At 35.5% G+C, this 17,537-nt stretch overlaps 1 protein-coding gene across 1 annotated transcript; it reads left to right on the top strand.

Annotated features, from left to right (window-relative positions):
• Positions 1-4,129: 4,129 nt before the first annotated feature.
• Positions 4,130-17,236, top strand: LOC129360539 (annexin A5-like). The gene is made up of 13 exons (XM_055030844.1): positions 4,130-4,204; positions 4,321-4,346; positions 5,884-5,968; positions 7,166-7,260; positions 8,901-9,014; positions 10,635-10,725; positions 11,307-11,386; positions 11,710-11,760; positions 12,893-12,986; positions 13,600-13,695; positions 13,949-14,007; positions 14,710-14,832; positions 16,328-17,236. The coding sequence occupies exons 2-13, from the start codon at positions 4,344-4,346 to the stop codon at positions 16,385-16,387; spliced, it is 951 nt and encodes a 316-aa protein (XP_054886819.1). The 5' UTR covers positions 4,130-4,204; positions 4,321-4,343; the 3' UTR covers positions 16,388-17,236.
• The last annotated feature ends 301 nt before the right edge of the window (positions 17,237-17,537 follow it).

The raw sequence follows: 17,537 nt of genomic DNA on the forward strand, positions 1-17,537 counted from the left end.
TTGTTGTGCTGTGCACAGATGGATCACTTGTCAAAGGTGGAAATATACTCCATTTGTTTGGAATGGATTGATAAATGTAACTGTTAATGTGTTTTAGCTTGGGTAATTAGTTAGAGGTGGGAGATGTGTCTTTTATTTTCATGTCTGAGAGGAATCTATCGACTCCTGACCTTCAGGGAGAGAACTGCCATTATTCTGACAGCTAATTTTCCTTCTAAGATTCACAGTTCATTAATGGTTCTCAGGGTTGGAAATATTTCTCAAAGGTTGACATGTCTGCATTAACTCAGAGTAAGAAAGTCGGATAATTAGAGGGGTTTAAGCAATTGTTTAATTCAATGACAGCAATCTTGTAATAATTGCTGACATAATAGGGAAACATCCAGTTCAAAAGCTGGAAAAATAATCCATCTCCCTCAATTCTCAAAGCTCATATATACAGATGTGACAGTTGAGGGAGGCAATTTTCTCTTGTGACAGCTGGCAAGAAAGCAACAAAGAATATTTCCCCAAACAATTCCTGTAAACATATTCAAAATTATAATGCAATGCTGATGCATGAGCATCACACATTTTAGCCTTGTAGTTGGATTAAACTTCAAATGCCATTTGAATAATACTGAACATCATATCAGTAACAAGCACTGCAAATACAATCAGCAAAACATGAAATTCAAGTAACATCAAAGAATTATAAATTAAATTATATTCACTAAAGTGGAATGTAGGGTAAAAAGTAACTGAACGAATGTGGGTAAGCAGCTAAAAGAAGCAAGAAAAAGTTGAGGGGAAAAAAACTGCAATCAGTAATTATTTAGAAAGCAATTCTACCACCTGTCAGTGCAAATGGCATTGCATGGTTTAATTCTAACAGACGGCTAATAAAAAGGTTTCATGACCATGGTGTCACACAAGAAGCATCTCAAGACTGGTAAAGGGATTTCTCAGGATCTTTGCAACCTTTTGATGCAAAACATGTTTTTGGGTGTAAGCATGTGACTGAATGTGTGCATCTCCCACTAACCACTACTGGATTCAAAATCATAAAGTGGAAAGACTATATCACCCAAAACCAGCTTCCAGTAGGAGATTTATGTCAGCGGAGTTGAAAGAATGTTTTTTTAAGATTATCCAAGTGGCTCCATGTACTTACGAAGAGCTTCAGAAAGACTTTGAAACAGCAGGTAGTTTTTCATGACAGCAAATTATGCATCCAGCCACCATGATCTCTGTTTCCACTGCCTAAGAAAAACATGTTGGAGCTCAATTATGGAACAAAAGATATCTGGGGACCATTTTGCTAAGCCAATAAAATACTTGAAAAATGCAGTCAGGTCAGCTGGGAAAAATAAAATCTAACTGCTGACCAGCATGTTTGGATCAGAAAATGCATGGACACACCCCTACAATCACCATGCCAACAAAGAAATTTGGTGGTGGGAACATTGTGATGTGGGGCTTTTTTATTTAGTGGTGCAAGCTGATATTTAATTGAGGGATGGTGCATGAAGAAATGTACTTAGATGCTGTTGATAATAATTTAGAGCTAAAATGTGGGTACATGTTTTAGCTAGTGAATGACCCTAAACACACACCACAGAAATTTCTCAGTTGGTTTCAGAGAAAGAAAGAGAAGACTCTTGTGAATTCAACCAAATCCAATAACTGCAATTACCTGGGTAATTCCAGGTAATTCTAAAGCCAAGGAAAGGGGTCAGATTTCCAGTTCAACAAGGAGCTGAACTGGATATCCTGATGTGAGTTCAAGCCCTTTTATTTGACACTGCATGCACAGTTTACGTCAGGCAGCTCTTTTCATGCAAGAGGGAAACATTCCAAAAATAATTAAGAGTATGAAGAGCTTTAGATTGACAACATAAATCATCAGGCTGATGATGAAAAAAACTATTTTTTTGTGAAAAAGTAATTTATCCACTATGACAGATAGAAAGAACTCCTTCCACATTGATAGTGGTGACAGTTAAGGTTGTTTACATGGGTGTGAGGGATACTTAATCATTAAGAGTGAACCAAGTAATATTCGTTGACATGGAGCCTGCTCTCTGCTCAGAGAAGGTGGCAAGCAGAGGTCATAAGTGGTAGCTGGGGAGCCATTTTGACTGATGATGGTGGGTATTGTTTGTCAGTCAACACCAGACAAATGGAGCTGCCTGCAAGCAGCCCTGTAACTCAGCTGTCGAACAAAGCTCTCATAAAAACACTCTAATGTTGTTTTGATTCAGAAATATTAAAAAAGTAAAATCAACCAGACGTTTTTAAGCTTCTGTCCTTAAATTGCTTCTGAAGAGCTGCTTTTTTCTTCAAGTAGAATAAAATTAATTTTAGCTCATGAGAAAAGCACTTGAAAAAGCAATTTAAAAATATCACCTTGGTGATATAGAAGGGGATTAATTAAAAATCAATTTTAACAACTTCTGGAAAATGTTAATAATCTTTGCTTTGCTTCAAAGCTCAGTTAATCACAAATGGATTTGTTAGATTATAAAATTCAAATGTTTCTCAAAAATTGTTTGATTTCAATTTTGACCCTTCCAAGTCAAAATCTAAATTAATATATTTTGTCTGACATCAGTTTAGTTTATTACTGTTTTTCTCAGTCACTGTGTATGTTTTTCACATCCCCATTAACATATTCCATTTCACAAAATAATTAAAATAAATTGCAAAACCTAATTGATAACTAGGAAAAACATGTCACTTGCTCTATGGATAGTTAGTTCCTACATTTTGCAGTTTGTAATTGTTTTGAGAAGATCACTCATCTGTTGTGTAAATGTTTATGGTGGTGTGAGATAGATATGCAGTGTCCAGAGAGTAGCTTATCATCCATTGATGTTGTCCAGATAACAGTCCAGAGACCAAATCTCTGTAAAATGGAGAGATTTTATGTAAGAAAAAAAACTCTCCATAGGATCTGATATGCTTGTTATTAGCCATAGCACACTTGTTTATTGCGATTAAAGGAAATTGGTTTCATGTCAGCCTGGGAGTATGTGATATAAAACGATGCGCTCTGTCACCGGATCGTCTCCCAGATGGTGTTCACACGCTCATCGTCTCACAAACCCTCACTTTAATTAAGGTTTGCAGGAAAGGAGATGGCAACAAGAATATATGAGCCATCACTTTGTGCTGGGCTCTCTGGTCCCATCAGGAACCTGTAAATGTCTTATTTGTTTAAAAAAAAAACAAAAAAAACTATCCTTAACTAAGTTGTGGAGATTGCCTTCCATGAAGGCAGGTGTGTTTGAGTCCTGGTTGCTTTAACACACATTTACCTGCCTGATAGGATGTCAAAAAATAAATAAATTATACTTAGGGAAAATGAGAAATAGCACCAAAGTAATGACATATTGATGACTTATTATTCAAAACATCAACAACTTCTCTTGAGCTCTCATCCATCACAATGAAAATAATTGTGGAATATGAGATTGACCCCCTCTAGACATTTGCTTGGGCTCACAGGCTTTACTTCTACTCTCTAAGTTTAGATTTTACACAATACCCTACAAATAAGGCATTTACAGACATAATACATTTCCAACATATTTTAACATTTTTAAATGAGTTTGACATGTTTGTGTAAAATACACAAACATTTATTCAACAGTACTTGTTCACTGTGTCTGAATTCTGAAAGTATTTTAATATGATGTTTTGGAGATTAGTCTCTGATGAACTCATATTAGGAATGTGAGGTTGGCAGGGCTTAGCCCCAAAGCATAATCAGGAAGCAGACAAACAAACACTCATCCCAGTTAATGGTGTTTTTATGTCATTTATGGTCTTTAGGTCCCAAACACAAAATATTGTCTTTGTGTTTCCCCATCGTTTTTGTGTCTTGTTATTTTACATTTTCTTCTAAGAAGGACATTACTTAAAAAGTTTTAAAGCTGAGCCACACTTAGTGTGAAGTTTGTCGGACAAAGAAATATTTACGGTCTCTGGGGAAGGAAGGCATCTGTTTAATGTCTTTTAAAAAGACTCACGGAGGTGGATGCATGCGGTCATTATCTCTTGTTTCACTGATGTGGAGTGAAATGCAACACTTCCAGCAGACGAGGTGAGTGCCTCTTGCATGCTTTCTCAGTTGAGGAGGAGCTTTAAAGACCATAATAATAATAAAGAGCTCACCTGAACCACAGATCAACTGTGAGGAGAGGAAGACACAAACCTGTTGGTAAGAACAAAAACCTGTTTAGTTATTTTCTATCAACATTATTGTTGAATCAATTGTGTTTAGGTATGATAACTCACCAAAATGAAGTTTAATCTATGTATTTTTATTACTTTCAGTTTAAAACATCCATCCAAATAAAATGGTAAGTGCTGTTCACAGTTGTTTTATTTTTTGACTGAAAACAATAAAAATGTTTGTTTAGTAATACTACCTTACAAAATAACTTCTGTTTTACCCAATATCTAAGATTTGGTGTAGTGTGTTGTAGTCACACAACTGGGCTAACCTTTATGTTTGACTAATGAAGTATGCGTTGCCTGTGAAAGGTCATTGCCTAATCACTGACACTTCAGGGTCTCCCTCATTTCCTCATTCAGAAACACTAACTTTTTTCTTTCTAACCCTAAAAGTCATGATTAGTTCTCCAGTTAGTTTTTTAATTTGCTGCTACTATACCAATTAAAAAATGGCACAGTATATGTGCAAATGATACACTCTCTTTTAGCTGAGCCGTATTTCACAGTTAGAACTTTCCACAAAGAGATGCTCATTACTAAAACAAGAGTTTTTCTCCAGTTGAATACTTACATGGCAGAATAGAGAAAAGAAGCACCTCCATCTGATACACTTGATTTAAGCTGTCGAGACACTTTAGACTATCTGATAAGGATAAGTAGCAAGAACTTAGTTTCAGGTGATGTCATCTGTCTAATTTGTACCATATTCAATTACATGTTTATGGAAACACTATGGGCACAATGGACTGAAGTTTACAGTTATAGTTTTGAGACAACACTGCTTGGGAGCATTTTGGTTGACAGAGAAGAAGTTTAGTTCTATAATAAGCATGGAAATTATACATTTTAACCGTAAACTGTACTCACTTTTATGTCTGTATAGTTCCTTGAGTGACTTATTTTATTGTCTTTTTGCTACTTATAAGTCCAGTGTTACAATGATTACTCTTAAAACCAAGACATTTTGCCAATGTTTTGGTAAGCTGACCATAAACAGAACCTTGACTGCGAGGGATAAGAGACTACATTTTTTACCTTACATTTTTTGGTTGAGGCTGCAGCTGAGGAAAATGTTTTAATTGCTCATCATGTAATTTTTTTTTTCTTTTCTGGAAAACACTTTTGAATACAAGTACAAAAGAGTATATTTTTAACATCCAAATGACAGAACTAAAGGTTGAGATGTCAAATTCAACGAGTAATGGGAAGTTTAAGGAAACACTGTCAATAGTTATAAAACCTACAGCAGCTTCGATGGCCATTATTAGTGATTAATAGAGCAGCTGCTGAATTATTCGCAATCATTTTCAGCATATTTAATTTTTTTTTCTTTTTGCAGCAACAAAATAAAGCGTTTCAGTGGGACATTCATTATTTCCAGCAAGACAAATTGTTTCAAAAGCCATTCAGGCTTAATGTGTTTGCTCTAATGATTGTTTGCTTCATATTTAATGTTTCTACTGATTTACTGTCTAAAAACAAAATAATGCTTAAATATTTCAGGAAAAACAGAAAATCACAGAACATGAACATGAGTGTTTCCTTTTGTTGTAATTTTTTTTTTAGAAATTAGCACACAATGACAAACAAAGACAATATATGAGAAGTTTGTTGTCACTTTTGGAAACAATGTTTATTTTTATTCCCTGTTTCTGTCTGCAGGAGTACAGAGGGAGTGTTAGACCTTTTGTTCATTTCAATGCAAAACATGATGCTGAATTTCTTCATAAAGCCATGAAAGGAATTGGTAAGAATGCTAAATGGGGGAAATACTTAAATCTTTAAATAAAAAACTCCTAACACATTAAATACAACAATAAAACAATTTATAACACAATATCCACAAAAACTACAGTAAGAACAGTAATTAATTGAGAAGATTTATATTGTGATTTTTGCAGTGAGGCTGTGTGTTCATGTTAGCAGCTCCATTTCTGTTGCATAGTTAAACTTTTGTAAATCACTGATTATATAAATTGCATAGTTTCTGCTTTATCGAACATAAACTAGGCTGTTCTGATAATACAGTTGTTGGTAGGAAAGTGACAATACATCAGAATAATAATGCTGGTCAGAACTGGAGCAAAGCTTCAATGTGTATTTGTATGCTGATATAAATTTGATTTTGAATGACAGCTGCTATCACAATAAGTTGTTTTCTTCTGCAGTTTATTACTTTTATACTTCAAATTAGATTTCCTGCCCATACATGTGGTTGTTTAAAATATTCTTTTTTATAAATTTGGCATTTCTCAAATGCAAATATATTTGGAAATCCCAACTAATTTAAAACAGAAAAAGTTTGGTCTGATATAATATTTAAATTATAATTTTATAGTATGTAAATAACTGATGTCAAATGAAACTTGATAGGACTTTCAGGTCACTCATATAATAGTAAGCTTCAACAAAAACACATAATTGGGGAACAGCATGATATGATAAAGAAATGACAGTAAAAGTGAACATTTTCACTGTCAGCCAAGTTGATTTGTTAGTGATTAAGTTTTTTGAATGATTTCCTCTGATACAAGCAGAAAGGAAGTTAAATATTCGCATACAATCACATTGTAGCTGCAGTCACTTTCTCACTGTTTGACTCAGATACGGCTAAAAACACTCAGCTAAAGCTGTTTGCTGGTCAGTGACTCAACAAACGTTTACTGACAGATTGAAAATTATTTTGAAGAAAAGGATTTCTCCAAAGCCATCAAACTCATCCACTATTAAAATCAGCTCTATTTGGAGCATCTGAGCACAAAAATACTGTATGTGCTGAAATGGAGCAAATATGTAATTTGTGACTGATAATTAGCCCCATTTTCAAATACAAATTATTTAAGCACCAAATAAAGGCACAACTTGTAATTATTTTTTTATTATACATCAAAACACATTGTCCAGAGTTTTTACAATAAATGTACATCATGAAACTGTGTTACAGGTACAGATGAAGATGCCATTCTCATGGTTCTAACTGCCCGCAGCAATGATCAACGTCAGCAGATTAAAGCGGCTTATAAAAAAGCCTATGGGAAGGTGAGTTCTGGAAAGTTAAATGGAAAACTAGCAGCAACTGGCTGTCACTAACCGAAATATGGAGATAATGTTTTACTCCTAGGATGAACCCAGAAGGGCACATGTTCATACACTACTTAAAAAAATGAATATAGAAAAATATTAATATTAAAAATATAAAACTAAAGCAACGTTTTGTCCAGCAATGTCCACAACAAAAGTGTAATGCCTGTTCAGCTATCCTTTCAGAAAAAAAAAAAAAAGTAATTTAGGTAAAGTAGTCTCTTTGGAACAGAAAGTTGTGCAGCTTGTTATAAAGAAACTTTGACATTTCATGCATTTCATGCTTTAATGCCCCTCCTGCTCAGTTTCACTGTCAATTTGTTTTATGGCCACCAGTGGAGGTTATTACTGGTTTCCGACCAAAAATAATCACTGCCTCAAGTAAGTAGAGAAAACAGAATAAAAAGATAAACGAGAAAATTGCAAAGTACCCCCAAGAATATCTTTGAATATTACAACATTATATCAAGAGAGGCCCTGAAAAAGTCATTTTTGTTTTCAGCACTATTTCAGAGCACCTTTATTGCATAATATAAAAATCAATGGCTGAACTATGCCAGTCATTTGGAAGAATTATATCTAAAGCCAGAATTGACTAAAAAATATAAATAAATAAAATGTACATGTTTTCTTTTTTTTTACTTTTTGAAAATATCAAATATGATCCAGACAAATGATAAAATCAAAGAAACCTAACTATCTAGTGTAATGAATGATTATTTGTAGGCAGATACAGGTTCTAAATTTGAGATTTAAGTAAAATATTATTCAAGTGTTTTATGATAAATAACTATTTGCTGAAGAACAGAGTGAGGACAGACATGTCTGTGAATCCTGGATGAAGGTTAGTTATTTTCTGCATCAGCTCAGGAAACAGACTTTGTACCTGCAGCTAAAGAACGAAGAGCTGAACAGATTATGAGGGAAAGGTTATTATGTCATGATTTTTGACACTTTGAATCTTTGTATCCATCCATCCATCCATCCATCCATCCATCCATCCATCCATCCATCCATCCATCCATCCATCCATCCATCCATCCATCCATCCATCCATCCATCCATCATCCATCCATCCATCCATCCATCCATCCATCCATCCATCCATCCATCCATCCATCCATTGTCCTAAGTGGGGTCAGCCAGACATTTTGGGCGAGCAGCGGGGTCACCCTGGACGGGTCGCCAGTCTGTTGCTGTTGGTATTCAATAAATATGGTTAATTTTACCTTGCTGACTCTTTTTGTGCTGGTTTAATCCTTCACATGCAGATTGAGGGGAGGTTTACTGTTCTTAACATTAGCGATCGAGCTATCTAATAATCTTCTGTTTAGCTTACTGTTTAGCGACAGTTAGCTACAGAATTGTCACACAGTCACTGCGATGAGTAAAATCTGGTTTATTTTTTCATATCTTTGAAATATGAGTGACCCTCAGTTCTCTTTTTTTCAGGTACCGTCTAGACTTTTAAATTGATTATTTCTACCTGCATCACTCATTTTGCCAAGATGACTAGTACATTGTGGGTGTAGATTTCTACACAAATAAATATATTAATGATTCTCGTCCTCTTGTTATTATTCATTCTGTGGCGGCAGGACTTAGTCAGTGCACTGAAATCGGAGCTCGGTGGGCTGTTTGAGGCCCTGATTGTGGCATTGATGACTCCACCAGTCTTATACGATGCAACTCTGCTACACAAGGCTGTGAAGGTAACTAAGAAAAGTTTTCCTGAAATGCTTCAATTTGTCCATTTGATGGTTTTTGATGGTCCATGTTTTTGATGGTCTCATCAAAAACATGGACAATACATGGACAAATTATTTTGAATTCCCAGACCAGGTAATTTGACATTAATCTTCAACATAAAAGTTCATCTTTTGGTGTTCATTATATCCCTAAAAGAACTAGTCTATGCTTATGAAAATTCCATAAAGGTGATTTTTTCCCCCTAATAAAAAAAATCATTTTCGTATTAAAAATGAATTAGATGTAATTCTAAACCTTTGGCTCATTTAGAATGCACTGACTTATGAATGGGCAAATTGGTTCACATCTCCATTTCCATTGGTCATCTGGTTGCAGCTGCTCTCCTTCATGCAGCAGAAATACTGAACAGATGTGCTGCTGCAGTAATTCAGACATAAATCTTTAAAAATAAGAAAAATTTCTGAGGAAGGAGGAGGATTTGAAGTGTATGTCAGCCCCTTTTAAAGGCTGTGCAGCACTTGGGGATTTTACAACAATTCAGCTGTTCTGTCTTGATATTTTCCAAATTACACAAGTTTTTATTCAACAGTCTTTTGCTTTCCTTTTTCTTTATATTTTTGCAGTGTCTTAAAGTAGTTTTGAACAAATATCTCCAGGCTTTTTGAAAGCCCTTGAAGGTTTTTTTTAGACTTTGACTGTAATTTTTTTATTTGTCTATTCACGCAAAATAACACTCAAAATTCAATTCAAAAATTCTTTTTCAATCTCAAATGGGAACTAAGCAATGTTCCCCTTTGAGGAATCCACTATTATCCAAAGTGGATGCTATTTCAAAATACACCACATAACTTAGAAACACTTTTAATTAATGTTCCAGAAAATTGTGATGATAAAACACGTGTTTTATAATTAATTGTTATTGTTGAAAGCAATCAGTCCTTTGGAGCAATCATCCCTTAAAATCCTCAGAGACTTTAATATTTATCAGAATGTGCTAATTTAAATGGAAGCCTTATAGTCTTCCATTGTTGTGAGCAACAAATGATCATAAAGCAAAATAACAGTAACTTAAAAAGAACTGTCAGCAAATTATTCCTGTTAATAATGTGGCACACAAACAAAAAAAGTGGTTTTGAAAATATGTGCTCTTCTGTAAATCTCTTTGCTGTTGTTTTCATCCTTCCTATTTTCGTAAAATCACATTCATTATGTTGCTTATGGTCAGATCTGCAAATAATTATAAATATTTTTTTCATTCCTTTTTTCAAATGCTGTTTGTTCTCACAGTGAAACTCATCTGTCATGATGTGTCATGTTAATGCTGTAGATGGCCTTTCATTTCTCTCTCTGTCTGCTTTGGATCAAGGCTGAAAATGTTTTTCTTTACCTCTCCACATCACTGACCCTAATGTATTTTCATATTTAACATTAAAGCTTAATGTTTTCTTTGGTTTTCTTCTAAAACAAATAAAAGCATAAAACATTTAATGATTTTCAGGTCAAAGACATTTAGAGACAATTCACCTTTTTAAATCCCTCTGAATTTAAAAAGTGTTGCCTGAAGCACATCTGCATTGTTTCATACTGAACTCCAGTATTCATGTACTATGTTTGCTTCCCAGGGTGCAGGGACTGATGATCAGGTACTGATTGAGATCTTGGCCTCCAGGACTGGTGATCAGATTAAAGATATCAGCAAAGTCTACAAGAAAGGTAATGTAACGAGGCAGACCAGAACAGAGAAATTATGATTACTGGAACTGCAGTCAGGGAGTGGAAGCCATGATGGATTACACCCTAGAAACATGAAACCAGTTTTGTGAAATCCCCTTGACAGACTTGAAAACAGTCTTTAAACTGGTTTAAATAGTTTAAATCATCTAAGGATGAGACTTTGGTAGGTTTAAGTAGGGTTGAGTTTAAGTCTTGAATGATGCCAAGTATGTCTGCATAGAAATATAGAGGAAAGTTTTACCGTCTGTGCAGTAAGAACCCAGATTTTAATATCTTGCATTATCCTCTCCTTCTACATTTTTACTATGTCATTCAGATGAAAGAGACCAAATTCTTATGCTACGGATTAGAGTGGGTCAACACAATCCTTTTCACATAACAGCAAAAAGATCCAAAACCAAAGAGCTGTGTTTCTCTGATCTGGAAAAAAATACATTCCTGCTAATCAGTTAATCAAATTATTCCTGTTGTAGCTGTCCTTGGAAGATAGACCACTATCGATTGAATCCATAAGCAAGTCTAAGCTTCCTTTTGTTTCTTTTTCTTATTTTTTCCTCCAGAGTTTGGTGGCAAACTGGAGAAGGATATCAGCAGTGACACCAGAGGGAGCTACGGGAGACTGCTGGTGATCCTGCTGCAGGTAGAGAGCGGACCGCCTGGGAAGACTTTCCTGTCATGATAATGAGACTCTGGTGATCTCATTACAAAGTCATGAGAGCTCTAAGTCTGAAGCAGAGAGGTGACTGGTAGATGTGTTTTTTTGTTTGTTTTTTTTAGTAGTGACAGTAAGGTAATCCCACAGTTCTTGGACCTTCTCAGGATAATTAACTCTTCCCGGGTTAAGTTCAGAAGCATCCTGAGTTCATCCACACTGACCTACTTTTGCTTTCTGTTCATCACCTTGTCTCTCTGTTTCTGCACCTGCTTGTCCTCTTACATTTCTACTGTCATTGGCTCACCAAGGGGAGCAGGGAGGAAGGAGTGGAAGAGGATAAAATTGAAAATGATGCCAAGGTAAGAAGATACTAATATTTAAATACATATATCCGCAAGCAAATTAAAAATGCATGAAGAAATGCATTGCATATTGATTGTTTTGGTTATTATCAGTTTTCACATTTTGCACCAATATTTCTTCAAAACACATATGTTAAAAATGAGAAATATACAAATTTCCAAAACTGAACTAATGTATTGGTATTATCTTATTTCAAACAGGAAATAATCAGTGATTCATTTTTCGCTGTACACAAAAGATAGACGGGGACAACTTACTCTTCCTCCATATGCTGCGCCTTAACTTGCATCGCTACAGAACATTAGTTTTAAACACAATGAGGTGCATAAGCATCCTTTATAAAGGGACTACTCCCCACATTTGCACTTTATTACTCCGATAAAAGAAAGCTATTAAGCTCTATGACAATACAAACTGTAAGAAGAGACTCTGCGGACCTGCTGGGAATTTAGCAATCACCTCGGCATTAATTTGGTGACAGATTTTACGTACTGTAACAAGCAGCACAAACAGCTTTGAAAGATGAAAATGCAGAGGTGCATTTTAAGTAACAATCCAGAAGACAAATATAGTAAATGAAAGATTAATTTAAATTTCATAAACTTCTTTGCCAACATATTGTTCTCTGTGATTGTAGAGCAGCTAAAAGCAAATCTGATTTTCTCTGTGGAGCAGCCTCAGTCAAAATGACATAGTATTAGCCTTTGGAAAGAGGACATCGACTTTAAAAGTCATTTCTTTAATATGAAGCAGCGAATTGGGATCTAACACATAAATCCTTTTCATAATGTGTCTGTTAGAACATCACAATCAGCTTTTTTTAACTAAACCATTCAGTGATCACTTCAGGAGAAAATTACAAGGTTCAATGCGTTTATCAAATGATCATGGTAATTTGTCATTTTCTAAAATGTGAGTTGTATGAGAGGAAAAATTGAGAAACTATCATTTAGCTGCCGAGAAGTAAGCCTAAGGTTAAGAATGTCTCTGTAACAGCATAGAAGAAAGTGAAACACACTTATCCTCGGGTGTTTCTCGTCAATGTGAATCCCTTCATTACTGCTGTCACACCGGCTCTGCCAAGGGGTATCTTATGCGTGAACACAGGTGTGCGCTCTGCCATTACAGGACCTGTATGCCGCCGGTGAGGGGAAGTTTGGCACAGATGAGGAAAAATTCATTTCAATTCTTGGCAACAGGAGCTCTGAGCATCTCCAGAAAGGTGAGGTTTGGCCATGGGATTATAATATCAGAATGCTCATTTGATGGTTGCTGCCCTTTGATAAGCAAGGTGGCTCAAAGCCCCAGATCTCAGCAACAACACAGCATAAATCCAGGTATTATAATGCCAAAATGCACAACAACCTCAAACTCAGCAGCTCTCCTTTGGGGCAAATATTGTTTACTGGGGTTGCAGGTCACAGAGGCAGGTGGAGAAACTTCAACTGAGTGGTAACGAGTTAATCTGAGGACATAAAGTTGGTTAGGTATGAAATGGATGAGTTTGCACAACAGAATACTCTGTTGGGTTTAATTCCCCCCACCCCCGACTAAGAGATTTGAAGTCGGAACATTGTAGAAATATTTGAGAGTAGAAAACTGTTATTTTATGAAAAACTGGAAACATTTTAGAGAAAGTTCTGAAAAAAATATCAAATGCAAATATGATAGTGGTGTAAAAGTTCAGGGAACATCGTTTGCATGAACCACTGAGGCATTTTCAAGCTTCAAGTAGATTTAGTTTATCCCTCTGACAACCTATATTGCCTTCAAATTTCTTCATTTTTGCTTAAATTCAAATTTTTCCTTCTGAATAAAACATATAACTTTGTTAGTTTTTGATGCATACAAGAAGATCTCTGGCTCTGACATAGAGGACAGCATTAAAGGCGAGACCACTGGGAACCTGGAAGACCTGCTGCTCGCTGTAGGTAAGACCCACTTTTCCAATCTGTTTCCAGATGCAATGACAAAGACGAGTACTCCCTCTTAGTTTTATGTTCCTGGCCGACATATTTTTAGCAAGATTTAGACTTTATTGTTTCACAAAATTTCATCTTAACCCTCTCAGGCTCAAATTACTTGCAAAGACTAGCTAAGTAGCATTTAACTCTTGCAAATCTGCAACATTTGCCTGGAGAGGGTTAACACTTTTTAAATTAAATCTCTTCATTTTCTCCACAGTGAAATGTGTCAGAAATGTCCCTGGATTTTTTGCTGAGAGCCTCTATAACTCCATGAGGGTGAGTACAGATATTCCATCCACACACTGCAAAAATAAAATATCTTTGCCAGGTTGGGGATATTAATTACAAACTAAAGTAGCAGTTGCAAATTAAATAGTTTAATAAATAGAAACATTGGTATTGTTTTCCACTCATTGCTGGTCAACCTTCCTGTCCAACTCTCCAAAAGAAACTAAAAGGTTCTCAAACCCTGCATATATCAGCGGTCCACTGCAATACCAATACTGTGCAAAGTCATAAGCTATTGCTAACATCTGTATATTTTCTCTCCTACCTTTCAGACTTTCTTTTAATCCCTTTAAATTGTCTTGGTTGGGCTTTCTTAATATCTTTTAAAATGTTTTCTTTGAATATTGGACACTTCATTCCTCATTTAAGGTGATTTTGAAGTGTAGGCACAAGCATCGGCCTTTAGTTTCCCCGCAATCAGTTTGTATGTGCAATTTGGAGGTGTGTGCAAGAGGCCTGGGCCTTGCATGATATAATTCTTCTTAGAAAGTGTGTGATGCTTTGTTAGACCAGAAAACCACATTACTCTGTTGCACAAAAAATAGAAGGAAATAAAGGACTGTTTATCCATGAAAGATTACATCTAATTCACAAAACAAAATAAACCTGTCAGAGAATATTTGTAACTTTTAATAAAGGTCCCCATCTTAACTCTGACCATCTGTTTTACTGGGTATGTTTAATATTCAGCGGGCTGGAACAGATGATGACACCCTGATGAGGATAATGGTGTCCAGGAGCGAGGTTGACATGTTGGACATCAGAGCAAACTTCAAGAAGATGTATGGACAGTCTCTTTACACCACCATCCAGGTACAAAGCAGAAGAATTCAAAATGTCAATATTATTTAGTTTTTTTTAACAAACACTAAATATTCCAGTCCCATTAGAAAAGACAGTAGGATGTAAAATCACCCTTCTTCCAGGTTTCACCTTGCCTCATGTATGCATCCATCCTACTTCATGGACCTCCATGTAGTAGGATGGATGGGTACATGAGGCAAGGTTGAGGTGTGGGTGTGCTGCTGGTGTCACTGCTGTGATGGAGTAGGGATTGCTAATTTACTTTAAATGTCTTGTTCGCTGTGATGAGACTGCTTTCCTGCTTCTCAACATGCCGAAGTGAATTAATCTCTCCTGCAGAGAAGAATTATCACTCTCTTTCTTGTGAAACTCCCAAATCTCTGAGACAGAATAGATAAATGACACATTAGCGAATAACCTTTGAATAAATGGAATAAATATGCATTCTCGATTATCTTTTACATTTTTCATTTAATTGAATTGAAAAGCTATTATCTTTTGAGTTATTCAGTTTACAAAATCATTTTGATAATTTTTAAAAAGATTTCAAAAATGCTATTTATTTTTACAAGAAAAGACATGTTCTCACTCACAGCTGGCGTTTTGTGTCAGTTGTTTAATTCTTTATTCTCACAGTTGCCATGATTTCCTTTTACCCTCCTAATGTAATTTTAATTGTATGGCATTTTCCTGCCACAGTAATAAAACAGGAGTTTTATCTCTCGGAGCTGTTAAAAGTTCATACAGGCATGGATTTTACATCAATCAAACAATAATTTTGTTCCAGACGCTTAGTGTTTTATTTGTTGATGTGTGTTTAGGATTATTTTCTTGCTGGAAAACTAATTAGGAAATAATATATTGTACAAATGTACCATACCATACTAATGGTATGGTAAAAATGTACCAGAACCAAAGGCACGAAAATAAACCCTTCATTCATCATTCTACCACCACTGTGCTTGACATCTGTTGTACTGTAGCATGCATGATATTTTGCAAAACTCCTGGATAAAGATCTTAACTAAACAATTAAAAAAGAATGTATGTTTTGATCAGAATGTGCAGTATCATCAATCTACCCAGGAAGAATAAGAAATCACTAAATGATTAACCAAATTTAACATGACGTTCGAGTATTCGAGCTTCAAAACAAGCAACTTTGACAATTTTGCTTAAATTACAACTCTTGACATAATGAAGAGTCTTTTCTGCCATGGCACAATTTTCCTCCAGATATGAAACGGTTTATCTGCTTCTGCCAGAAAGGATATAACCAGTTTGAGCTTGTGTGTTCTGCTGGAGGGTACATCGCCATGTGGAGAGGAGGAGCAGGATATCCAATCATGGATCCCCACACCCACACACGTCACATTAAGAGCCATTGTTACATCCAAAGTGTCTCTGGAAAAGCACTGAAGGGAAATTGATCAATTCAAACACAAAAGGAAGAAGAATTTTCTGCCTGCGACTAAAAAGGGTTCCACATCTTTTCTCTTTGTAGGAGGACACAGCAGGAGACTACCAGAAGGCGTTGCTGTACCTCTGTGGTGGGAAGGATTAATCATGTTTGAGATGAGACAGTTCTACTCACAAGGGATAAGATATTGATCAATGTTCTTCTTCCTTTATGACTTTCTTCCTTTATGACTTTGTAAATTATCCACCCTTCAGACGGCATATTTGCAGGATGAAGGTCACTTACAGTTTACTTCAGACATTCATTAACAGTAGCCCCTTTTTTTTGTAATCAGTGTTGAGGCAGACTTCAACTTAAAATGGAAAATAACAAATTTTATCCTAGATGATGAGTTAATCTAATATGTGGCTGCTTTGTCAAGCTCACATTTATGGCAACTGGTCACCTCTTTTATGCTTTGTGTAGGAGTTAAATCAGCTCACAGAAATAATACTGCTGATCAATTATTTAAGCAACATGTTCACAGCACTGCTGCTGTCATTAATTACAAATAAGATGGTGAAATCCAAACCTGCTCTTAGTAATCAATAAGTAATAGAAGGGCATTATACCCTTGCTGACTTAAAATAGGACCTTTTGATAAAGGGCACATGCAGTAAGCAACCCAGAGAAGATAAATGGTCCACTTTGCTGAAGCTGAACCACAGGGTGGCAGCAAAGTTCAGAATCTGCACAGAGATCCAATAGAAATTAACTTTACTCTCCACTGTAAAAAAGTCTGTTTTAAATTTAATATTCATCTTGAAAGTATTTAAAGTTAAATAGCTCTCATTACACTGTAAGAGATGTTATGGTTCATCAGACATACCCACCTTTTAGAATTATATATAGTTTAATGTTTCTGAAAGTCTTTCTGCTTTGTTTGTCTATTTCTTCATATGTTATTATAATTTTCAAATCTAATATTTATAATCTTTGTGAATAGTTCAATAAATGATGAAGCATTGCCCTACAAGTTTCCTGTGATATCCTGTGTGTTTCAGTATTTTATCTTTCCATTATAAAGATGTGCACTATGACTTTCATCAGCTGTGGAGCATTTCACACTAATCACACAACTAATCACACATGGTGTCGTACCAATAATACATTCTTGTGCAGTTTCATTAATTCTTTTAATCCTCCTGAGGAACAGAGCCAAGGCTCTGTTCAAACCTCATTTGTACTCATACAAAGGCATTAATATGAACATTTAGGCCATACACACACAGTCCCTAATCTACTTTGTATTAAA

Source organism: Poeciliopsis prolifica, unplaced genomic scaffold, assembly GCF_027474105.1.
Source record: "Poeciliopsis prolifica strain line A6 unplaced genomic scaffold, Auburn_PproV2 SCAFFOLD006, whole genome shotgun sequence".
In the NCBI taxonomy this organism is placed as follows: domain Eukaryota; kingdom Metazoa; phylum Chordata; class Actinopteri; order Cyprinodontiformes; family Poeciliidae; genus Poeciliopsis; species Poeciliopsis prolifica.